We start from the raw sequence: 23,289 nt of genomic DNA, 5'->3' as shown, positions 1-23,289 counted from the left end.
TTGATACTTCAAGTCACACAGTTTGTGAGGGATTGTTAACAGAAGGAAATCCAAATATTTGCCTATCATTCATCGACCTCAAATATGGCTTATCACTTGAAACATGTAAGTAGTAGCAACTTTACAAGTCCGCTAATGTTAGCCTAGTCCTAGGGTGCGTCTCAATCCACTCCCTCCCAGCAAGCAATAGCCATCATTTCACCGTCTCGGTTAACTATAAACCCGATATAGTCCGGCTATGAGTAACTCTAACTCACTTTTAGCCAAAATAATCTTTACATAATCTGACATCATCAAATACATAAAGAACTATCTCTGATTAGCACGCGACACATATGGGGGTATGGGATGCCAGAAGGGTCAGACAGCCATTGATCTTTGTTCTCAATCAGGATAGGTGCAGTTTTGTTTTTATTTATATTTGTATTATTAATTTTAAGTTTGCTGAATAAAAGTTATGTCATGAGCAAGTAAGACATGCTGCTGCTGTACAATATAGTGTACATAAATTACTCGTAGCAGATCTATACAGGTGGAGCTGGGGAAGGTGGAGGGTTTCTGAAAGTGTGCTGCACTGCTAAGGCAAATGCTACTCATGTATTTGAAGACCCATTGGCTACTAATACAGCAGGAACCAATCATCTGTGTCCTATAGATATAATGATGTGATTATGAGCAGTTGAGTTAAGGACCTATTAGCCTGCCCATTTATGCCATTCTCCCCAGATATGCTGTCTCTCGCATCACATAAATTATCAATAGTTATGTACGTGGTCTTGAAGAGGATTCTTTTTTTTCTGTCTCTGTCTTGACTTTCTCATTTGGACTCGAACCTCTTTGGACTTAGACTTGACTTGGACTCGAACCTCTTTGGACTAGGTCTTAACTCGGTCTCGACTAGTCCTGGACTTAGACTTGTCTTGGACTCGATAAAGGTGGACTTGATTACAGCCCTAGTTGCAACAGACCTGCAGTTTTCTGGGAGTTTGACTGAATGCTGAATGCTGCTTCACCATAGTTTTGACTCTAGGGATAGAAAGCAGACCTGCCCCAAATGAACTGAGAGGTCTGGATGGTTCATAACATAGCAAAAGATCAGAAATGTACTTTCGTGGTCACAACGAAAATCAGAAATTTAAAAAAAGATTTCCTTTTCCGGTCATTTTTAAAATGTCAGTCTTTGTCTGCAACTGTTAACCACCCTAAATTGTATTATATTTTAGGGTTTAAAAAAATTCCTTCATGTCAAAATGCATTATGAAGGGGGGTGGTCTGCTGCAGAAGGAGGCTTTTGAGAACACTGCATTGTTTTCGGTCATTAGAGGTATGTGTGTGCGTGCAAACATTGACCAGTCAACTTATCTCTGTTTTTAGGCTGAATGGTGATACACAATGTTTATCTTTTTTAAGAGCTGGTTCAATAAATTATTTTAATGTGACATCAGGCTATATTAAATGATATAGTCTCAGTCTATATTGCTTTGAAAAATATATCCATATATTCCTAAAAACTATATTTGTCAGCCCTAGTGTGCATCCAAACTAAAGAGAATGACTCCCTGATGTCAACAATGCTTTTCTCCTGCATTTTTTTTTTTTTTCTTACTTATGATGAACTTTCCAGCAGCAACAGAGTTTGAGTTAAAGAATGCTATGGAAATAAAACCAACCAAAAAACATTGTTAGCCTTTTTTATTTAACTTTTTCTTGTCATTTTTTGTAAAGTTGTAAAATGTTTATATATATCAGTGGCATGTGGTCCATATAAGCTGCGAATGCTCTGCATACCCAAGCCATTTGTGAATGGATTGTCATTTATGAGAACCTGTTATATTTAAGTGAAAAGTATCCTTTAGACATTATTTTGTTGTCTATAACATGTATATATGTAGTCATTCATTAGCTGTATATTTGATGACCAATCTATTCTTGGGCTGCTGTTAGATTAGGCTATTCTTTAGGCTGCTATTAAATTTTCACTGACAGCCCAAATTCAGCCTTGTTTTAGCCTAGACCAATATTCACTGTCTATAAATATGTAGTCGTTCAACAGCGGTCTAATTGATGACTAGTCTACTCTTGGGTTATGGTTAGATGTCTATTAGATTTTCACTGACTACCCAAATTTTGCCACGTTTTAGCCTAGACGTCAGGGCTGTGTTTTGACAGCTATTAGACGTCTTTTAGACAAAAAATTACTTGCTGGGCTGATCAGGGAATCAGCCACATTCATTTACATGATATACTGATTCATGACCTAGGGAGCTGATTGAGACGCAGGGATAGATAAATGTGTGCTATCATTAGGCACGTATCCGTGCTTGTGTGGAGAGCGCGCTCACTGCATGACATGGAGGCGCCGGTGCGATCACTTAAAATACTCAGTCATTTTGGTCATACAGATAAGAGTAATACAAAAAATGTAAAGGGTCTACTTTTATTTCTGTAAACTCAAAATAACCAAAAACATTGTGCTTTTGTAAAATGAAAACAACCAGGATGCGCGTTCTGATCGTCTCTATGAACTTAAGCACGTAACAAACATGAACCGTACTTCCCTCACAGACACGAGAAATATATCTATAGAAAGCTTGAAATGTCTACTTTTAATCGAACCAATTCAAATGGAAAATAAAAATTCTCAGATTATGTAATCCGTATGAAACATGCATATCGCGTCCACTACTGCGGATATGACGAATCGTAGCATTGTAGTCTTCATCTTTGCAGCCGAAAACAGAAAACATTATCAATAAATTATTAAAATGTTTAGAAAGTCTCCTTGCTGTTTTTCACTACAAATTCATAATAATTATGTTTACCAGTGCGCTGTGGCAAGTTTTATGCGTGCTCTTGAGCGCTGATTAGGCCATGTATTAAATATTGGTTTATTATATATGATTATGATTTTCAATTTCCCATTTTACCTATGTGGTGGTGGTAATTTTCTTACTGTGGTGGTCCACTAGTTGAAGGAATGTAGAAGAAAAACTCTAGTAGCCTATTGGCTGTATCAATGTGTGTGTGTGCCAGTTAATCTTATTTGCGTGTGGACCATGTATGGCACTAAATACATTTTTCCACACTGTAAAAAAAATCCCAGTAAAATTTACGGTAAAAAAACGGCAGCTGTGGTTGCCAGAACTTTACCGTAAAAAATACAGTAGCAATGTAAAAAAAAAAAAATCTGTTAAATTTACGGTAAAATAACGTATTTCATTAACTGATATAATGTTAATTTACCAACCTAATGAAGTACTAATATCTGTTTTGTACCTTTATAATACACTGACAGTCACCAAACACAGTGGTGATGAGAGTCACATGATGAATCAAAGTTCATCACAAACAGCATTCCACAAGCTGAGGAGGACAATACTAATATATAGAAGGTGCACACAGTGTCATTCACACACACACTAAACACCATCATGGTAACATGCATGAAATTTTAAAAATGCAATAAACATTAATTTAACAACATTAGATGTAACATAAAACCCTAATGTACATAACTGATTAGAAAAAAATGAGAAAAACTAAGAAGAAACAGAGTTATTTCAACGAAAATATATCAAATGTGAAGTGTCACACAGGGAATTGTGGGAATGTCAATTTACGGTTTTTCACTGTAAATTTTACAATGAATTGTTATTTTTCACTTCCAAAAACTGTTAATTTAACGGTATTTTACCGTAAAATTACATTAACTGTACCGTTAGATCTATTACAGTTATTCACCGTATATAGTACGGAAACTTTCTGTAAACCAACTGACAGTTTTTCACCGCAGCATTTTTACAGTCTTTTACTGTTAAAATCACGGTCATTTTTTACAGTGCAGTAAAGCATAATGATTAAGGGGGGGCCTCAAACAGAGAGCAGCCTAGGGGCCCCTGACCACCTTAAAGGTGTATATACACATATACTTACTGACCCCAAACTTATTAATGGTATAAAAAGTTGGTATTTTAAATGGTATACAGTATAAGCAGTATGAACTATATAGAGACAAATTCATATTTACCATGATTATGATCTTTTTGCCAAAAAATATTGTAGACTTATACTAAATAATCTATTAAGAGAATGAAAGAATATACATTTATCACCACAATACTGCAGTTATATTTTTTAAACAGTATTTAGGCTACCCACAGTCACAAAACAACAACACTTACTATTTATCATAAGAAATATTACAGTATCATAGAGCATAATTTACCTACCAACTACAGTCTTTCTAAAAACACCACAGTCAGTAGTCAGAGAATGTTATTATGCAAGACCTGTGGTAAATTATCATAAAATAACTCCGAATGGCAACAGTAGGCCTATTTCATGTTCATGTTTCTAGTCGTATTAGCTTGAAGTACTGGATCAAACAACCTTCATTCTTTCTGTCATTTCCTAGAGGAGAGGGTAACCTATTTTTGCAGTGATAGCATGATTAGCATTGCTCTTTGAGGATGACTGCGCTCTGTTTCAGGCTGATGGACGGGAAACTCCCACCACATCGAGGTTAGCATAGTGACTCAGCATCTAGTTTGTTTAAGAATCATCTACAAGTTTTCCACATGGCTGCTGGCATGGCTGCATTATTGCAATTAGCTTTTGTGCTTCATTAGCATCACCATTCTAAAGCTAAGGGATTTAAGCCTAACTGATTAGACACATTAAAATGTCATTATCTGTTTTGTTTCATAACATTTTGTTGGGGGATGCTTCATTTTTAGTTTCTTTATTTAATATCTGGCTTTATTTTTATATAATCTATGTATGAAAAAAATCATATAGAGATAATTTTGTCTCTTTGAAAAGTGTCATCAATGTGAGTACCACTGTGAGTTTAGGTGAAGCTGTAGCCAAGTAATGGCTCAGGATGGGAAGATGTCACTTCCCTGTTTTATTCATATCTTTGTCACCTTGGATTTACCACCAAAACCTTAAGCACAAAAAACAGCACTTGCGTTTGTCTGCCAAGAATGCATTGCAAGACATGCAAAGGACGCGAGCTGTTATTCTGAGACAAGAAGCGATGAGAAATTCTTTATTCTAGAATAAATGTGAACAGGCACATGCAAAGCATACATAAGCAGGGCTCCATGCAGACTCTGACTAAATGGTTGCATTTTGTGAACTTTTTTCCTGCAATTAAGTTTTGTTAGCGGTCCCACTGGTTCCACTGCAAAGTTTCCCAGCTCTCTTAGATTATGCACTGACATTTGTATGGCAAATGGGAAACATCAAAAGGCAAATGCTCAAAAAGTGGAAAGAAACAGCGCAACTTGTTTGAACTGAGCGGCACAGACCATTTATCAGCTCAGCCTAACAGACAGCGCAGCGCAAGCTCAGAGCAGATGCATTTACTTGCAGATCAATCACATGACAGTTATTAAACTGTGCTGTGACATCCAGTGAGAAGCGTTTGAATCTGGCATAAAATTTCTTTTACAAACCTTAAATGTATTGGTAATTTAAACTTGCTTAAGTCCAAATATTCTCATATATCAACTGCCTTTTTTAAAATTTTTAATGTTTCCTGAGATGCACTTATAATGTTAGTATGATTTTTACATCAAAAATAGGCATAATTTTGAAATAAAAGGCCATTTTCAACCCTGATTTTAGCCCTCTGATTTGAACGCTCTGTTGGAAGGGGCGTGTCTACTGAGAGACTTCAATGCAAAGGCCTACTGCTGTGATTGGCTAACATTTTTGCATATGAAATAAGTATTACATGTGGAACTCTCTTGAAATCTTTTACTAAGTTTTAACTTTAAGAGTGTTCATTGTAGCATTATATTTAGATCTACTCCCATCGCATGAAATGTTGCAGCCATGATTATTGTAGCCGATGACAGACATGTCTGTTGAACACATGAATGCAGTGATATCATCATTGCAACTCGATTTCTGCACTTTCACAAATGCTTTCATCATAACTAACAGTGCAAGCACAATAGGACATTCATTGTAGGCTGTAGACATTGATTATAATGTGAGCTGTAGACATTGATACAACATTGATACAACTGTAGACATTGATACATTGAACAAACAAATAATGCTCTACTGAGCCATTCACACAGCTGAAAATAAATAACCACTTTCCTAGCCTTTGAATCCTTTGGAAGGTAATGTTATTTTTAGTCCAGTGTTCCTGTTTCACTCTTTTCTCCTTCTCATCTCACTAACACACCAGTGGGCGGGGCCAAAGATGTGATGATGTAGAAGTAGGTGTTGATCTATTTCGGCAAAGGCGGTGTTTTGCCACATAGATTTGAATTTTTAATGTTTTTATATCCAAAAGATGCTATGTGAAAGTTTGAAACAGAAAATAGGGGTTTTCATCTTGCCACTTTCTTGGTAAAGAAAATGCCTTTTTACTCAAATTAATTGAAAATGTTATTAATGAGTTATTGCGTTTTGGAAGCAAACTCTTCATATTTACATTATTGTAGTTAGAAACTTTTAGAACCATGGTAGTGAGGAGCCATACATGATTTTACCCATGGTTATTATGAACTACAAAAGTATGACACTATGGAAAAACAAGTACAAATTAGAATTAAGGACCATCAGAATATTGAATTATTTCCCTATAACAATTAGTTTTTTAGTTTATACTACAGATGTCACTGTTGCTAATATATATTAGAAGGGAAATGTGTGTTTATGACAAATTATGTCATATTATTAGTAACTGCACATATTTGTGAAATTAAATAGTAATATTTGAATTGGGATGATTCATTTTTGTCCCCTCCTACAGTATGGCAGTATCAAATCTGGTGCCACGGTTCTCAAATGTTAGTCTGGATCCGTTCAACATCAATAATCAATAAATCACTGGTACACATTTAGATAAAAAGAAAATAATGCATTCACACCAACTAAACAAATCTAAACACTGATTTTTAGCATAAAGAACTGAACTGAGGCATGTTACAAGTTTGTCAGCTATCATTAATCGCTGCATAAGCACATAAGCATAGACCCGCACAGTCTCATTAAAGCGACAATTGCCTCAGAGATACCCTTGGCTCACCATTTATAGGTGAAAGAAACCTAGCTTGGCATTTCAGAGCTGTTCATACGTCAATGCTTGCTGTTTGCGACTTCTTACAGCTAACGACAGAACAGGGACATGCATTGTCTTCCCTGTTCCAAGCTGTGGTGATGTAGTGCTTTCCAATGTCATTTCCTTTGCTTTTAAAACCATCTTACCACCCCGGGTAATCAAGAGCCAGGCTAAAATCCGGTCTAATAAAAGGCAAACGACTGAATTTGTGAGGAAAGGCAGTCATTTGTACTTGATAGCTTTTTACATACTGGATCTATTTGCCTGTGCCTTTCAATACGCTCTCATGGTGTGGGATTCTTCCCCCGTTGTAATATTTCACCTGAATCAACACCTGCAGAGTGCTATATAAATGCAAATGGTATTTTATTGTGTTGCTGAGCTTTCCTTCGCCGAGGAGGTGCAAGCCACATCTCGCCCTTATTGTGGAGGATTCCTTATTCCCTGACATTAGATTCAGTGGTGTCAGCTCATATCACTGTCCATTTGAGAAAGACTCTGCCGGATTCTATTAAAAAAAAGCACCTCTGTGACTAGACACCCTCAATGCCCTCAGCCTTAATTATCTGAAAAGACACAATTCACTTTCTTCACCATCTCCATTTGTAGACGTTTGGGTGCGAACCCATACTTGCTGAGTGCATATGTGTGCGCACACATGCTCGCAGGTTTGGCACCAGAGCCTAGGCCGTGACTGCCAACCCAATGACTTTCATCTGCACTGATGACAAATGGCCGTGGCATGGACCAATACGGACTGGAAGCAGATGAAAAGAGGCCCATCTTCTCCCGCACTGCATTTAATTACCCAGCATATGTTAGAAATCACTCCAAAGAGGATTTGGGGAACGCTTGTTGATCTGCAACATGAAAAGAGCTCTTTCTCTTCTGTTTCATTTTGTTTAATTCAGTTTGCGCAAATCATTGATGTGGTGGGAGGGCGGGCGCGACGGAGGGCGCGTTTAATCTGCTCGGCCTAGCTGACGAAAGGCTTCCCGGTGGCCAGAAGGGGAGAAAAGTGTGGATCTCTCATCCTCGCCGCAGGGTTACAGTGGCACTCCTGGTCTGCTTCTAATTAAGCGCGCATTTAGAAGGTGAGCTACGAGTTGGTTTTGGCAGGCAAGGAAAAAGGAAATGCAAATGGGTCACGACGGAAGTCGGCCTGGGAACGACTCCCCCCCCCTCTTGCTATTGCACAGACTGCACCATCAAAGGATCCCCCCCAATTAGGGCTGGATTCAAAGCCTTTTCCTCTGCCGCACTCAACGAATACAGGCAGAATATGATCGGACATTCAACGCCCAGCTGAGGGATTCAAACTGACGGGCCCTGCACATCTTATGAAGCTCAAAAATGAGAATGAGAGGGCAACAAGCAGCCGAGAGTCATCAAATCAGTGTGATTCCAAACCAGAGGCAAGAATTTTAATTATGTTGTGGGATAAAAGTCCAGGAAACTTAGTGCGATGGAACTATTAACAACATCGGACACTTGTTTATGCTTATTCCGAAGTGAACTCGCCTGGAAGTACTGTAATGAATGTGTACTTTCAGTGGAGACACCGGGGTCATTTCTAATAATTGTTGATATTACTGAACTCACCCCGGAGACACGGATATGCATTATTCATCGGGCTCTCTTTGACATCCCTCTCGTTTGAGCATTTTATTCAAGCTGGACCTATCATATCCATATTCATCAGGCTGCAGAGGGGTCACCATGGGCAATAATCCCAGTCGCTGATGGTACGATATCAAGATGGCAAAGACATTTTCATTAAATTCATTCTGGTATAATTTCACAGATAATAACGGCTGAGCAGATTGGACTGCTGTATGTCAGGCTCCTTGTTTGGTTACGAATAAGCCGCTCTATACGCTTCTCTGCTCATTGTTCAAAGTAACAGAAAAATTGTTTTCCAGCATGAATCGTGAGTGAGAGACAATCGATAAAGCATAAACCAAGAGAAGAAAATGTTATTTCAAGTGTTGATTAGAGACGGAAATTAAAGTTTTCTTATGTTTCTTGCAAAGAGTGTTTGAAGCCAAAAACAAAGATATAAATGGAAAGATAATGTATGATGGAGATAGTTGATGTGCAAATTGCTTCAAAAGGTTCTTCTCTTTTAGAAGCATCAAAGTCCTTCTTCAATCTGCCTGGAGTCTCAACATCAAATCTCTGCCTGGGAAGTGTGTTTGTCTCTTTATATGAGCACAACCATCTTTCAACCTTCTGCATGAACATAAAAATCAGGTTGTTAGAAGTTAAGAGCATCATCAAGCCAAAACGCTGCTGACAGGGTTTGGTCTCTGCTCTCTGTTAATCAGGGTCAAAAGGTCAAAAGCCAGAACTTACGCCTACCTTGCAACAGTGTGCAGGATATATTTTTGCAATATTTTGCAACTGTGTATTGAAAATCAATAAAAGCTTTTGAGTTACAGTCTTCATCTCCTGCTCTTCTATTTGCCTCAAACTTGACGTCAGCTACCGAAAACCTCAAGAATACAACAGCTATCCAATAATAAAACATTTTTTATTAATACCAATGTTGAAATACAATGTTGTTGTGCTACTTAATATGTTTTGTGATACATTTCTTTCAGGATTTCTGATGCATTTATTTTAAATAAAAATCTTTTGTAATATTATAAATGTCATTTTTGATCAATTTAATGTGTCCATGCTGAGTAAAAGTATCTCTCAAATCTTTTTTTTTTTCAATTTGAAGTTAAATTTAAATATAGTGTAAAATTAAATTCTGTAAAATAATGGCTCATTCATCAACTCATAATTTAATTACAATTAATAATATATTAACATAAAATATATCAGCATATCAGCATCCCTGCCCACCAGATATCAGTATCAGCCATAAAAAAAGATATCTCAGTCAACCAATACTCATTATCTTTCTTATTTTGCTGTTGATACCATAAGAAAGGACGTAGGAATGAAAAGAAAGAAAATATGAAAACGGTCTATAAGATCTCATGGTTAGTTGTTTTTGAGGACCCTGTCTTTTATGTCTACATTATCCCACCCTTATCGTGATGAATAAGACCATCTTTCATGCTCACTAGTGATCAAAGGATGAATGTCTACATAAAAGCCAAGAAATGAGAACAAGAAGCAAGCCAATGACCATACAGAATACATTCAGCACTTGAGACGTGAAAGATGGAGAAATCTGAAAGAGAAACCAGGAGGAAAATATAGCCAGCAGCTATCACCCTGTAGCCCAAGACTGTTTGCCCACTGAAGCAAAGCAGGGTTGAGAATGGTTAGTACCTGGATGGGAGACCTTCTGGGAAAACTAGGTTGCTGCAGGAAGAAGTGTTAGTGAGACCAGCAGAGGTGCTCATCCTGTGGTCTGTGTGGGTTATAACGCCCCAGTGTAGTGATGAGGACACTATACAGTGAAAAAGCACTGTCCTTCGGATGAGACGTTAAAATCGTAGAGGTGTAACCCCCTGGCATCCTGGCCTAATTGCAAGAGTATAGAGGTATAAAATTAGAGCCTTTTTCTAATGAGAACAATTTGAGAAGCAGAAAACATCTGAGAGCTTCATCAGATTTCAAATGTGACTTCTCTTTCCTATGGAGAGATAGACCAGATAGAGAGATAGCCCTGTACTGTGCATTACTCCGCTGATCATCATTCAGTACGGGGGAAACATTTGTGTTCAGTCACTTCTCTTTTGCCCAGATCCCTCCGGCTAGAGTGAATTGGAAATGAGCCAAAATCTAATAAGGTTCAACCTGGCTGTCAGGGTTTTGAGTGTGTGACGGTAGAGAGGTGTGTGATGTAGTGGCTGAGAGATAATGTATTGTAAAAGCCAAGGATAGTAGAGCAGGTGGCACGTTGGAGTATGTGACTCATTATCTTTAAAACGGGAAAGTGTTTGGCAGTCTTTGCGTTTAGCATGGAGCTAACTACTTACAAGCCTGTGCGCATAAAGCAATCACATTGCTAGCGGACTGGAGCCAATGCATAAAAGAAAATACGCTTCCTTTTGTGATGCTTTTTTCTCGTTGTGTGGCTCATTTACTGCAGATTAGAGTATGACTATGAAATCCACATTGTATCAAAGAGGTTTGATCAAACACTACATGTGATATTCATTAAAAACATGACCATCCACATGGCAAAGAGTTTTGATCAAACAATGCATCAGATATTCATCAGCTACAAGTTCATCTACAGACTGTCATTAATATGAGGGAAACTGACTAAATACACTTCAAAAGCTCAAGCCTGGGCTTTGATGGGACAGCATAAATCAACCCCAGTCTTCTCTGAAAATGAATATTAGCAAAGCTTTTAAAAGAGCCTGAGAATAATGATATATTACTGGTTTAAATGTTCACATATAGGAAATATGCAGGCAGAGCATGTGTTCTTCATTAAGGAGCTTGACTGACACATCTTCACAACTTATTATTAAACCTCATCATGACAGAAGCATGAGACATGTGTATGTGAAGTTATCCATTTCACTAGGCAATAATGAGAAATGCTTTCTAATTGGCAGATATAATGCTGCTATTTCAAAACATCAGTTCAGCAAGCATGACAATAATAGTGTTTAAACTTTCAAGCACATCACATTTCTGTTTTTAATTGCATTTTTTCTCACTCTCTCTGATGTTTTGAAGCCGCCTTTGCATTTTTTGTACTGTTCAAGTTTGCATGAAACTTTCTCACAAAACTCTTCTACTTGCATTCATTTTAAGCAAGAGTCTGTCTTAAGAGACCTGTGTATGCCAAGTCAATGCACAATAGCTAGCTAGTCATGTTTAATTAGCATCACATGTTTAACAGAAATAGCGATCATGTGCGGCTGAGGCACAAGACTTTGCCAGACTCTCCAGAGAAATAAGTCTGTGACTGGACAGCTCTACTGGCTTCTGGGCACCCCAAGCACATTATCTAAATAAACATGTCAGCTCAGGTAATGGGGAGCCACTGAATGAGATCTATGATCCCTTTTACACCTGGTATTAACATCCATTTCAGATGATTTGTTTGAAACAGAACAATGCTAAATAAGAGTGAAAAAAAAAAAAAAACTTATCAAAATTGTGCCATTTCAACTACAGGTGAACATAGAGTGTGTTTACATGCACCCTTATAATGCGATTATAATGGGATTTTGGCAATATTGCGATTAAACTTTATCTCATGTAAACGCAATACTTCGATTAAACAAATGCAATTAAGCTCATAATCGTAGTAACCATAATCGCATTAAACTAGATGGTGTACGGCGATTTTATTCGCAATAAACAGGCATGTAAACTCCTTAATCGCATTATTATCGCTCTAACAAAGTGCGCATGTGCTCTGACGTACACTGTAAAAAATGACCGTGATTTTAACAGTAAAAGACTGTAAAAATGCAGCGGTGAAAAACTGTCAATTGGTTTACAGAAAGTTTCCGTACTATATACGGTGAATAACTGTAATAGATCTAACGGTACATTTAATGTAATTTAACGGTAAAATACTGTTAAATTCACAGTTTTTGGAAGTGAAAAATAACAATTCATTGTAAAATTTACAGTGAAAAACCGTAAATTGACATTCCCACAATTCCCTGCGTGACACTTCACATTTGATATATTTTTGTTGAAATAACTCTGTTTCTTCTTAGTTTTTCTCATTTTTTTTCTAATCAGTTATGTACATTAGGGTTTTATGTTACATCTAATGTTGTTAAATTAATGTTTATTGCATTTTTAAAATTTCATGCATGTTACCATGATAGTGTTTAGTGTGTGTGTGAATGACACTGTGTGCACCTTCTATATGTTAATGTTTTCCTCCTCAGCTTGTGGAAAATCTGCTTGTGATGAACTTTGATTCGTCATGTGACTCTTATCACCACTGTGTTTGGTGACTGTCAGTGTATTATAAGGGTACAAAAAAGATATTAGTAATTCATTAGGTTGGTATTAAATTAACATTATATCAGTTAATGAAATACGTTATTTTACTGTAAATTTAACAGATTTTTTTTTTACGTTGCTACTGTATTTTTTACGGTAAAGTTCTGGTAACCACAGCTGCTGGTTTTTTACCGGAAATTTTACTGGGATTTTTTTTTACAGTGTACACAGATGCCATGTGTTGTTCACACAACTTCATGAATGAACTCCACAATGTTATTCTGAAGTTTTCTCTTCTCCAAATCGATAAACTCTGTCAACACAACTTGCTGCTCAGTATCTTCATCGAGGCGGTACAAAGAACACGATGGCAGCGTAGGCAAACCTGGTGTTACATGCAATTTTCTTTACTCTGATTCACTAATAAGTATGGTTATACCACACTCAGGTAGGCATATAGTATGCATGTTACTGGCTATTGTTTTAATCTACTCGCACCAAATTTAAAATATATTTTTATGGACGTACTGGAGATTATTCAGCGCCACGATGAACATGGCAATGCCGGTGTTGTGCTGAATTTCAAATCCCTGTCAAATTATTGTTGAAGTCGCTACCTGATTGCCTAATCCTAACCCCACCCCTAATCCTAACCCCTCCCCCACACCTAATCCTAAACCTACCAATACTACCAATATCCCCCTAGTATTGGTAGGTTTAGGATTTGGTGTGGGGGAGGGGTTGAGTGAACAGTTCTGCTTGTGTCATGTAAACATCTTACTGCGATTAAGACCTTACTCTGATTATTAGAAATAATCGCATTATTGGTGCACATGTAAACGTAGTCACTGTCACACACTGACTGAAAAGTGACCACTCTGTATCTGACCAAAAGTAGTCAAAGGATGGGATGTACACTACCGTTCAAAAGTTTGGGGTCTGTAAATTTCATTTTATTTTATTTTATTTTTTATGTTAATACTTTTATTAAGCAAGCATTCATTCAATTGATCAAAAGTGACAGTACAGACATTTATGATGTTACAAAAGATTTCTATTTCAAATAAATGCTGTTTTTTTTTGTTTTTTCTAATCGATTTTTATTCAGTTGTTTTCAACATCAAGACTTTCAGAAACAATCTTATGACCCCAAACTTTTGAATAATACCAGGTATTTCTTTTAGTCTTTGGCCTTTCTGGTGATATTTATTACATGTATGCATTTCACTTAATGAATACAACAAAGAATGAAAATAATAATTAAACAACAGTGCTCAGCCCTAGATGTCATGAGGAATGACCTCGGTGCACTAGACTCGGAATATAATAATATCAGAACCAGATGATATATTTTGCTTTACCTTGCCAACATAGAGAGGGTCATCTCCTGTGTATTCCTCTAGGACGAAGAATTGGTTCCACACCCAGTTGCGCTTGTGTCTTTGAAGGGATGCACCCAGACCAGCTCTGATGGGCTTCAGAGAAGCCGAGCGGAGCGGGACAGAGTTCAGAGTCATCCCCCAGCAGCCCATATCCCACTGTGCCAACAGCAGTATAGTCATTAAAGTCAGTCCAGCCCACATTGCAGAGCCTATCTGCATCATTTGGATGAAAGGATGAATGTAAAAAAAGGAAACAAAAAAGTACACTCCTCCGTATTGAACGGGCACCAGAGATCTTGAGGCTAAGATGTTGCTCCTGGGAAACTGTGCACCACCCTCAGCACTGGCACGGACAAGCGGATAGAACGTCTGACCGGTGATTGATGGGAGAGACCACAGGAATGAACGATGATTGTAGTTGAACCTCTCAAACCTGTGGTGAGAACAGACATCAGGGGGAGAGGTTGAAGAAAATCAGAGTGAGAGAAAAGAGTCAACGAAATTGAGAGTCTGTCAGCACAAATACAGACTTGATTTACCATCATTTTTACAATGCCACTTCAAATTTGAACCCCAGATTAAGACAACATGACTTTTGGCATTTCAGAGGTTGCCGTCTGCGATGCAGGTGCAGGCAGACCGCTACAGGTGAGCAAAACGGACATTCAGCTCTTTCCTCTGGATGAGTATTTGACAGCACTGCTGAAAGTGGAACACATTAATCTTTAGGGCTGAAGGGAACCGGGGAGGGAGGGGAAAACAGACAGAGGGAGAGAGATAGAGCTCCAATGCAAAGGTTTGGAGAAATCAAGCAAATATGTACCATCTCAAGTCCCAACAAAGGAGTGACTTGCTCCATTAGCATGCTTGTCTTATACAAGACAGCAAATGGGTCAATGTCAAATAAGTTTAAAACACATGTACTCTATATTCAGAAGGGTTTTATATGGTTTTTTTAACCATTTTCAATAAAAAAAGTTTTAATTTAAATCTAAATTAATAAATTAAACATTTTAATTTTAATGTTCAATTAATAATAATGTCATGTGGTCAATCAAGCAAAATGTAATCATATTTTCCTTACATCCTGAATGTGAGTGTACACATTTAAGTCATTTTTAAAAAAGGTATTAAAATATATTTTATGCCAAAAGGGTTTTTTAAGCAAAAATAATGAATTATTAACACCACATGACATTTTACAACCTTAACTAATCTTGCCTTGTCATAAAAAGGTCAAATTATCTTACTAATAAATATTAATAAGCAGAGAAGCATTTTTATTCCTTTTTTAAGAAATGCTAAAAAAAAAGATTAATTATGTATGCCAAACTACAAGTTTAAAGTTTAATGTTTTCTTTTTAAGAATGTAATAACTTTAATGACACATTATATTATATTACATTATATTATATTATATTATATTATATTATATTATATTATATATATATTATATTATATTATATTATATTATATTATATTATATTATATGCATCATTAAAGTTATTACATTCTTAATAAAATATTAAACTTTATACTTGTAGTTTGGCATACATAATTAATTTTTAGCATTTCTTAAAAAAAGGAATAAAAATGATACACGATATAGTTGTAGATATAGTTGAGCTAGAGTTGTACCAAGATATAGTTGTACCATTTTTGACTAAAAAAATATCAAAATGAATTTTAATTTGGAAAAATTCATAGTAGTGTAACAGGAATTGCATTTTAATGTGTTTTTAAATAAAGTAATAGTTCCTGACAAAAAAAAAATGATGCCATTGACCCACAGTTTATCATCATCATATATCACAAGTATGCTACATTATTATATTATTCCTCATTTATCTAATCCACTGTGACTTATGGAACTTTTGTACTGTGTGAAACTCACCCTGGGGTTGGTTAAGCGCTTTGCTCAAGAGCACAATGGCAGTGGCTCATGAATGGCCCCATCTGGGGTTTGAACCTACAACCTCCAGCTTAAGAGCTGCTACCAAGAACTACAAAGCTGCACTGCACCGTAAAAGTGTGTTATGTAAGTGACACTGAATTTTTATATTGTATAAAAACCCTCATGCTCCAAATTGCAAAGGAGAACTACAATTTAAAAGTGTGCGCTCTAAGTTGAAGTGACAAAATTCCAGGCACAAATTTCTCCTAAGGGGTCCCTGGAGCTTCTCGGTCCGAGAGAGCCTTTTAGGTGTTTCTAACATCCTTTTAAAGTCAAACACTTACAAGTCTGGAAAAAACGGTTCAAAAGGGATTTGGGTAGAGCACATATACGTTCTCTAGAGAAATCTGTCCTTCCAGCAGTTCAAACCAACAGCAGCAGGATTCACGCCCCAACAGCTTATTTTGATGTTGAAGAGGATGTCAAAATCTCCACGGAAATCTCTCGTTGTCCGAGAAAAGATGAGATCTGACCTACACTTTACAGAGAGAACAACTTCCATGTTGGGTTTAGAGTGCGTGGCAATTCAAAACCACGTAATTATTGCAGCATGTGCATAAGATTCATTATATTTCTTGCAAGTTCAGATGGGCTTCAAACAATATCACTATATCGCAAAGTGTTAAAGCATTAGCATCGTTAAAAAGCGTCAATGGTAATATAGGGTTTAAATAAACACATCTGTGACATTAAAGCTTCGACAGATACTGTAACTGTGCAAAATAATAACATAATTGAAGCTCGAGCTCTGAAGGTGAACAGAAGAGTAAATCACAAAGAATACCTCAGGGAATCCATTCCCTCCTTGTATTACCTCCAAGCTCAAAAGCACCAGTGCTGCTGGAGGAGAACAGAGCGTCTTGCGCTTTGCTTCAGAAGACCACAGTGCCAGGACCCTTCAGTGGGGAAAAGTCTCATCTAAAGCCTGTAATCTCTATCGTAAGCTTCACTTTATAGGGGAATTACAAGTGCTTAGCGGATGATTAGATCTCTACGCGTTTGACTGAGTAGATTCAACAAAAAGTTTTCAAAAATGGTTGACGATGGGTATCAAGAAAACACACTTATGGCAAAATAATCCTCTACACGTCCCAATTATCTCCAACCTCCAGTGGTTTCATTGAAGTTCTACATGATACCACTGCAAAATAAAAAGAGCTTTCAGTCTGGAATGCTCGTAGCGTAGCACAGGCTAATAGAGAGCTGGAAGGTGATATGGATCATTTATCAAGCTTGCATTAAAATACAGCAAACAAGGACATAGGAAACAAACCCTGGGATTTTTTTAATGCTGTGCGTCTGATGCAATATCTTAGGACAAGTTTGCATGACAGGACATTTCTCAAATGTGCCCAGATTGCTTAGGACCCGACTAGGACTGAAACTATAATGAAAAAAAGAAAATTACACATAACATAATACACTGTAAACCCTAACGCTCAAAATAATTAATTGGTTTGAGTAGGACAAACTTAAATTGAACAAATTAGTTCAGTCAAATTAACTTTTATGAGTATTTAGCACTTTCTTTCCCTTTCACAGAACTGATATATTTTAAACTGAACTGTTTCATTGTGAACTTATTTCTTTTAATTTAGACAAACTGAAGTTTAACTGAAACTGGGCTGGGATTTCTATTTCCCAGCATGTTTTGCCCATGTCACTCGAAAGGGAGAGTAAATGCTAAAATTCGTGTTATATAATGTTTTTTGTGCAAGATTAATGTTAAGTGGGAGATTTAGTAGTGATTAATATTTTGTTATGCTAATTTAGAAGAGTTTGGGTTTCTGGAGAGCTACCATGATGGTAAAAAGTGGAGCATGTGGCTTGGTTTGAGAGCAAGTATGTTAAATGTTATATATTGCTGTACTCATTCAGCAAGTGCTATACCAAGTTATTGTTAACATGTTGGCATTTTCTGAATTAGCTTGTTATAGCTAGCTAAGTTTACACTAACAAAAATGTTCATGTTGAGGTTACATGGAAATTTTAAGTTAAATGTATGAATGTATAAATTTAAATGTATGAGAACAAAAAAACATCTGCCAGTTCGGTTTATTTAAAATGAGTTTCTTAAAGGGTTAGTTCACCCAAAAATGAAAATTCTGTCATTTATTACTTACCCTCATGCCGTTCCACACCCGTAAGACCTTCGTTAATCTTCAGAACACAAATTAAGATATTTTAGTTGAAATTTGATAGCTCCGTGAGGCCTCCATAGGGAGCAATGGACACTTCCTCTCTAAAGATCCATAAAGGTACTAAAAACATATTTAAATCGGTTCATGTGAGTACAGTGGTTCAATATTAATGTTATAAAGCGACGAGAATATTTTTGGAGCGCCGAAAAAACTAAATAACGACTTATTTAGTGATGGACGATTTCAAAACACTGCTTCATGAAGCATCGGAGCATTATGAATCAGTTTGTCGAATCATGATTCAGATCGCGTGTCAAACTGCCAACGGCTGAAATCACGTGACTTTGGCGCTCCCAACAGCAGATTCGACACACTGATTCATCTGTGCTCCGATGCTTCCTGAAGCAGTGTTTTGAAATCGGCCATCACTAAATAAGTCGTTATTTAGTTTTTTTTGGTGCTCCAAAAATATTCTCGTCGCTTTATAATATTAATATTGAACCACTGTACTCACATGAACCGATTTAAATATGTTTTTAGTACCTTTATGGATCTTTAGAGAGGAAGTGTCCATTGCTCCCTATGGAGGCCTCACGGAGCTATCAAATTTCAACTAAAATATCTTAATTTGTGTTCTGAAGATTAACGAAGGTCTTACGGGTGTGGAACGGCATGAGGGTAAGTAATAAATGACAGAATTTTCATTTTTGGGTGAACTAACCCTTTAACTTAAATTTTTTGAGGCAACCGATTTGCCTTAATTTTTTTGAGTCCTTCCAACTTATTTGGATTTAAAGTGTATGCAAAGAAATAGAATCTGATTTTTCAGAAATTAATGTGAGGACAGCATGTCATTATGAACTGAACTGAATCAACATTGAACTGACTTTAGCTGTATAATTCCTTCTGCAGAGCACCTTATAGCTGAACTGAACTTGATTCATAATTAATTAACTTTGCAACATTGACCGTTATTGAAGTGAATGAACTGAAAGTTTAAATAATATATTTCAACAAAAGCATATAACATCAATTAACAACCTCTGAGCTCACAACAGGTCTGTTGTTAAAGTTTTATAAGTTATCGTTATTATTCTCCTATGAAGAAAATGAATAGAGCTTTTACTTCTGGAACCCAACTCTTGCACTCTATTATCTCCCGTAGAGCTGCTTTACAGCTGAAATTGTTTCATAATTGATGAACATTAACACTGTTATTTTCTAGTTTATTAAGGTGAAGCTTCTTTGAAACGATCTGTATTGTATAACGCACTATATAAATAAATGTGCCTTGTCTGTAAAATATTCAAATCGTTGCAAACCCTTTTTGGTTTTATTTTATTTTTCTTTGATTCTTTTAGATGGATCATATAATGGATCATGATTAAAAACCTACAATGAACTACTGCACATTACAAGGCAACTATATGCCACGCCATGAGTGTACTATATTTGTACCTCTTCTCCTTCCAGCCCCCCACTTACATTTTCTCCCCGCCCGAATCTGCTCGCTGTCGGGCTTGGCTGAGGCCCCGGACTTTGTGTTCAGCACAGATCGCCCAAATGGTCTGGGACAGGATGATGAAGTCTCATTAGCCCCCCATGCCATCTGACGAGAGGAGCTTAAGCTTCAGCGCAGACCGCCCTGTGAGAGAGCGCCCACAGCCACAGCCAGAGACTCAGCTCCAAAAACCCATCTCAACACACTATCTAGTCAAAGCCTCCCTGCGGTGCAAGAGCGATTGTGGCACGCACCAGGGACAGTATGCTCGAACACAGAGCAAAGCAAGACTCCTGGCATCTGGACATCAAACAGCACATTGCGGACTGGTAGCATATGGTCTTCTTATTATGGCTGCCCTTCGCTGTGCACACTCTTGAGGGTGACTATGACAAGATTACGCAAGGATCTGGGCTGGATATGGCTGCTTATGAGAATGTGAGATGAAAAATTCTAATAAAGAATACATTTATAATATATTAAAAGAATTTAAAAGAAAATTTTTTCTTGCACTGTTTCATTACATGCTTTACCAAAAAAAAGCTTGTTCATATAATATTTTCGTAAAACTGCAATCAGTGCATACTCTTAATGCAAAACAGGGACAAACGTTTTATGGGTAGATTTGGTCTTTTTGTGTATATATATATATATATATATATATATATATATATATATATATATATAGTCAAACCAAAAATTATTCAGACATTTTTGATATTTTGGATATATTTTGGGTGCAGGACACTATAGTTCATTTATGTAAGTGAGGATAGCAAAATAAAGTAAACTGTGACATATTACCCAAAAATCATACAGTGAACTACCAGTAAAATTGATACAAATTTGGAACCAAAAATTATTCAGACACTTTGACCTGAACATTTTTTGCTTAAGTGTTATCTGACATAATTAGGATTATTTTTTTCTGACACAGTTTAACTCTGAGATCTTGTCATATTGTATTACTATTTATTTAAACTATAGTGAATCAACTGCATTAATGAATGAAATGTTCAAGGTGTCTGAATAAATTTTGGTTTGACTGTATATAAGTTGTAAATAAAAATTTTTATTGGAAAACACTTTCTTTGTAATTAATTGTGAAATTTATTAGCTATTTTTTTTTTTTCAGTGTAGCCTACAGCATGACTTAGCAAAACTACATCAGTCCCATATCACAAACAAGTCAAAGCCCCTAAAACTACCATTTTACAACAGTGGGTCCCTTTTTCATAATCTTTCATGGGGCCAAAACACAACAAGATAGCCATGGGCTATGGCATATAAAATCTTAATGGGACCCCCAGATTACTGGGCAACATTCTTGGTCATTTCTCTCTGACGACAGCCCAATTTATGCTTGGGCACGATAGTGCAAATAGGCTACAACCAGATGTTAAGTCAGGAAATATGCTATAGTAACAATTAAGTAACAGCACAAGAGCAACTGAACATATTCTGCAAACAATACTGAAAATTACTTCATACTGAACAACACCCAAATCCGCAATTAATTTTTTGACATGAGCTAAATCAAGTTGGCCTCACAGTTCACTCAACGCGCCACCTAGCGGCCGCCCGCTTCACATTACAAGTGAAGTTTCCACCACGAGTCTCCGTGCTGTTGTTGGCATTGCAGTGGCGTCCTGACAGGGAGGTATTTGATATCGATAAGGAGGTGTGAGGAAAATCTGCACCTCTGTACCTGTGATATCCGCTTTTGTTTTGGTGTGATACTACACAGAAAATTAAAAACAACAACCTCCGTAACTAACATTGGGTTATTTTCCCTTCAAAACTAAATCTCTCACAGTCACACCACAGACGACAGTATTTGCATCACAAATGCGACTCTCTGGCAAGGTACCAACTATTGCTCTTAGGACTGAGAAATTGTACTTTGTAGCGACTCGATTAATATGCTGACTGCCAGACCTTAACTTTTGAACATCACAGATGCTCCTGAGGGGAAAGCGCTGAATATTAAAACATCACAGGCAGTGAGAGAAACTTTGAGATGCGGCTCTTAAAATCTTGATGCTGACCACACTGTTCTACAATATTTGAAACTGCATAGTGTGTGAATATATTTAATATTGTATTGAATTAAAAAAAAAAAAGGCTTTGTTCATTTTTCTTTTATTCTTTTTCTGTCCCTTAGCATGTGTAATACTTTCATTGGAGTCCGTTAAATAAAACGGTCATTTTCTGAAAAACAAATAAATAGGCTACATAAAAATAACAACAAACAATGTCACAATACTACTGCCCTTTCTCAACTTTTAGAAAGCTATAATGATTTTGTATCCGTATGTTAACGGGCACCGCAAATACACTCAGTCTGCACGGTATTGCACCTCTGTAAACACTGCAAAAATCAGACTCACCTTTTCCTCTTGATCCTTCGCGTGCGTTTTAAATTGCCAATGTTCTTGTGAATACGCAGAAGGATTCCGTCACGTCGCAGCCTCTCTAGACGCGCTCTTCCCGAATGAGTGAAGAAAACATATTCAGGAGCATCCCTGCACTACAGGCGTCTTTCCCTCCGTTCCGCTCAATCACTGCGCTGCTCGCTCACACTCCGCGCGTCTACAATAAGCCCTATTGAGAAGCCACAGCTGCAGCGAACCTCAGCCAGGGGAGAGCACTGTGGAGAGACTCACAAAGGGACCACAACACTGTCGGCCATCCGTGAAGCATGCCTCGGGAGTCACAGACCCACAAACTCTGGGAAAACAGTGGTAACGCACAACTTATTGTCTCTAGTGAAAGTGGCTGACAAACTGGACAAGTCTCTGTTAGTGTGCTACAGGAGCATCGCTCATCAGGGAAACGTTGCACTGAGGGGAGGTGCCGATGTCAGTCAGCGTATCCAAGGTGCCGTGGCGACTGTAGGATTCTAGGGGGGGCACTGAGGGGCCAAAGTGTGCAGAGAGGGACCAAATTAAATCTTCGTCAGTATGATTCTGTGTTCCTGAAATGTGGGTTCAAGCACTTACAATTATTAATTTTCAAGCTATTTAAGAATCATATATCTCAAACGAATGATAGGGAACCCGTCTGTGGGAATGCTACATTACTATTACAGGTTGATTTACAAACATTTAATTTGCACATAATGTAGTTTTTATAATAATGTTATATAACTTTGTATGACATAATTAGCCTATATGTTTCTACTCCTACTTATTTAAACATGTACATTAAATATTGAAGAACAGGTTAAGTAAAATATAATCACTAGCTATGTAATATATTGCATATAGGCTATTTATGAAAATGCTCCTTTCTAGAGTTAATTTTTCAGCTAAATAACGAGTTAGGGTGATTGAATG

The 23,289-nt window shown here is 37.1% G+C and overlaps 1 protein-coding gene across 1 annotated transcript in view; it reads right to left on the bottom strand.

Moving 5' to 3' along the window:
* cdh7a (cadherin 7a) overlaps positions 1 to 22,831 on the bottom strand; it is a 72,649-nt gene extending 49,818 nt beyond the window's left edge. The window contains exons 1-2 of the mRNA XM_048163967.1: positions 22,342 to 22,831; positions 14,335 to 14,788 (exon numbers count right to left, since the gene is read on the bottom strand). Of these exons, the coding sequence (XP_048019924.1) occupies positions 14,335 to 14,577 (243 nt within the window). The 5' untranslated portion in view covers positions 14,578 to 14,788; positions 22,342 to 22,831. The remainder of the gene's footprint in view (positions 1 to 14,334; positions 14,789 to 22,341) is intronic.
* Positions 22,832 to 23,289: the final 458 nt, after the last annotated feature.

Source organism: Megalobrama amblycephala, linkage group LG17, assembly GCF_018812025.1.
Source record: "Megalobrama amblycephala isolate DHTTF-2021 linkage group LG17, ASM1881202v1, whole genome shotgun sequence".
NCBI lineage: Eukaryota > Metazoa > Chordata > Actinopteri > Cypriniformes > Xenocyprididae > Megalobrama > Megalobrama amblycephala.
This window is presented reverse-complemented; position numbering and strand designations above follow the sequence as displayed.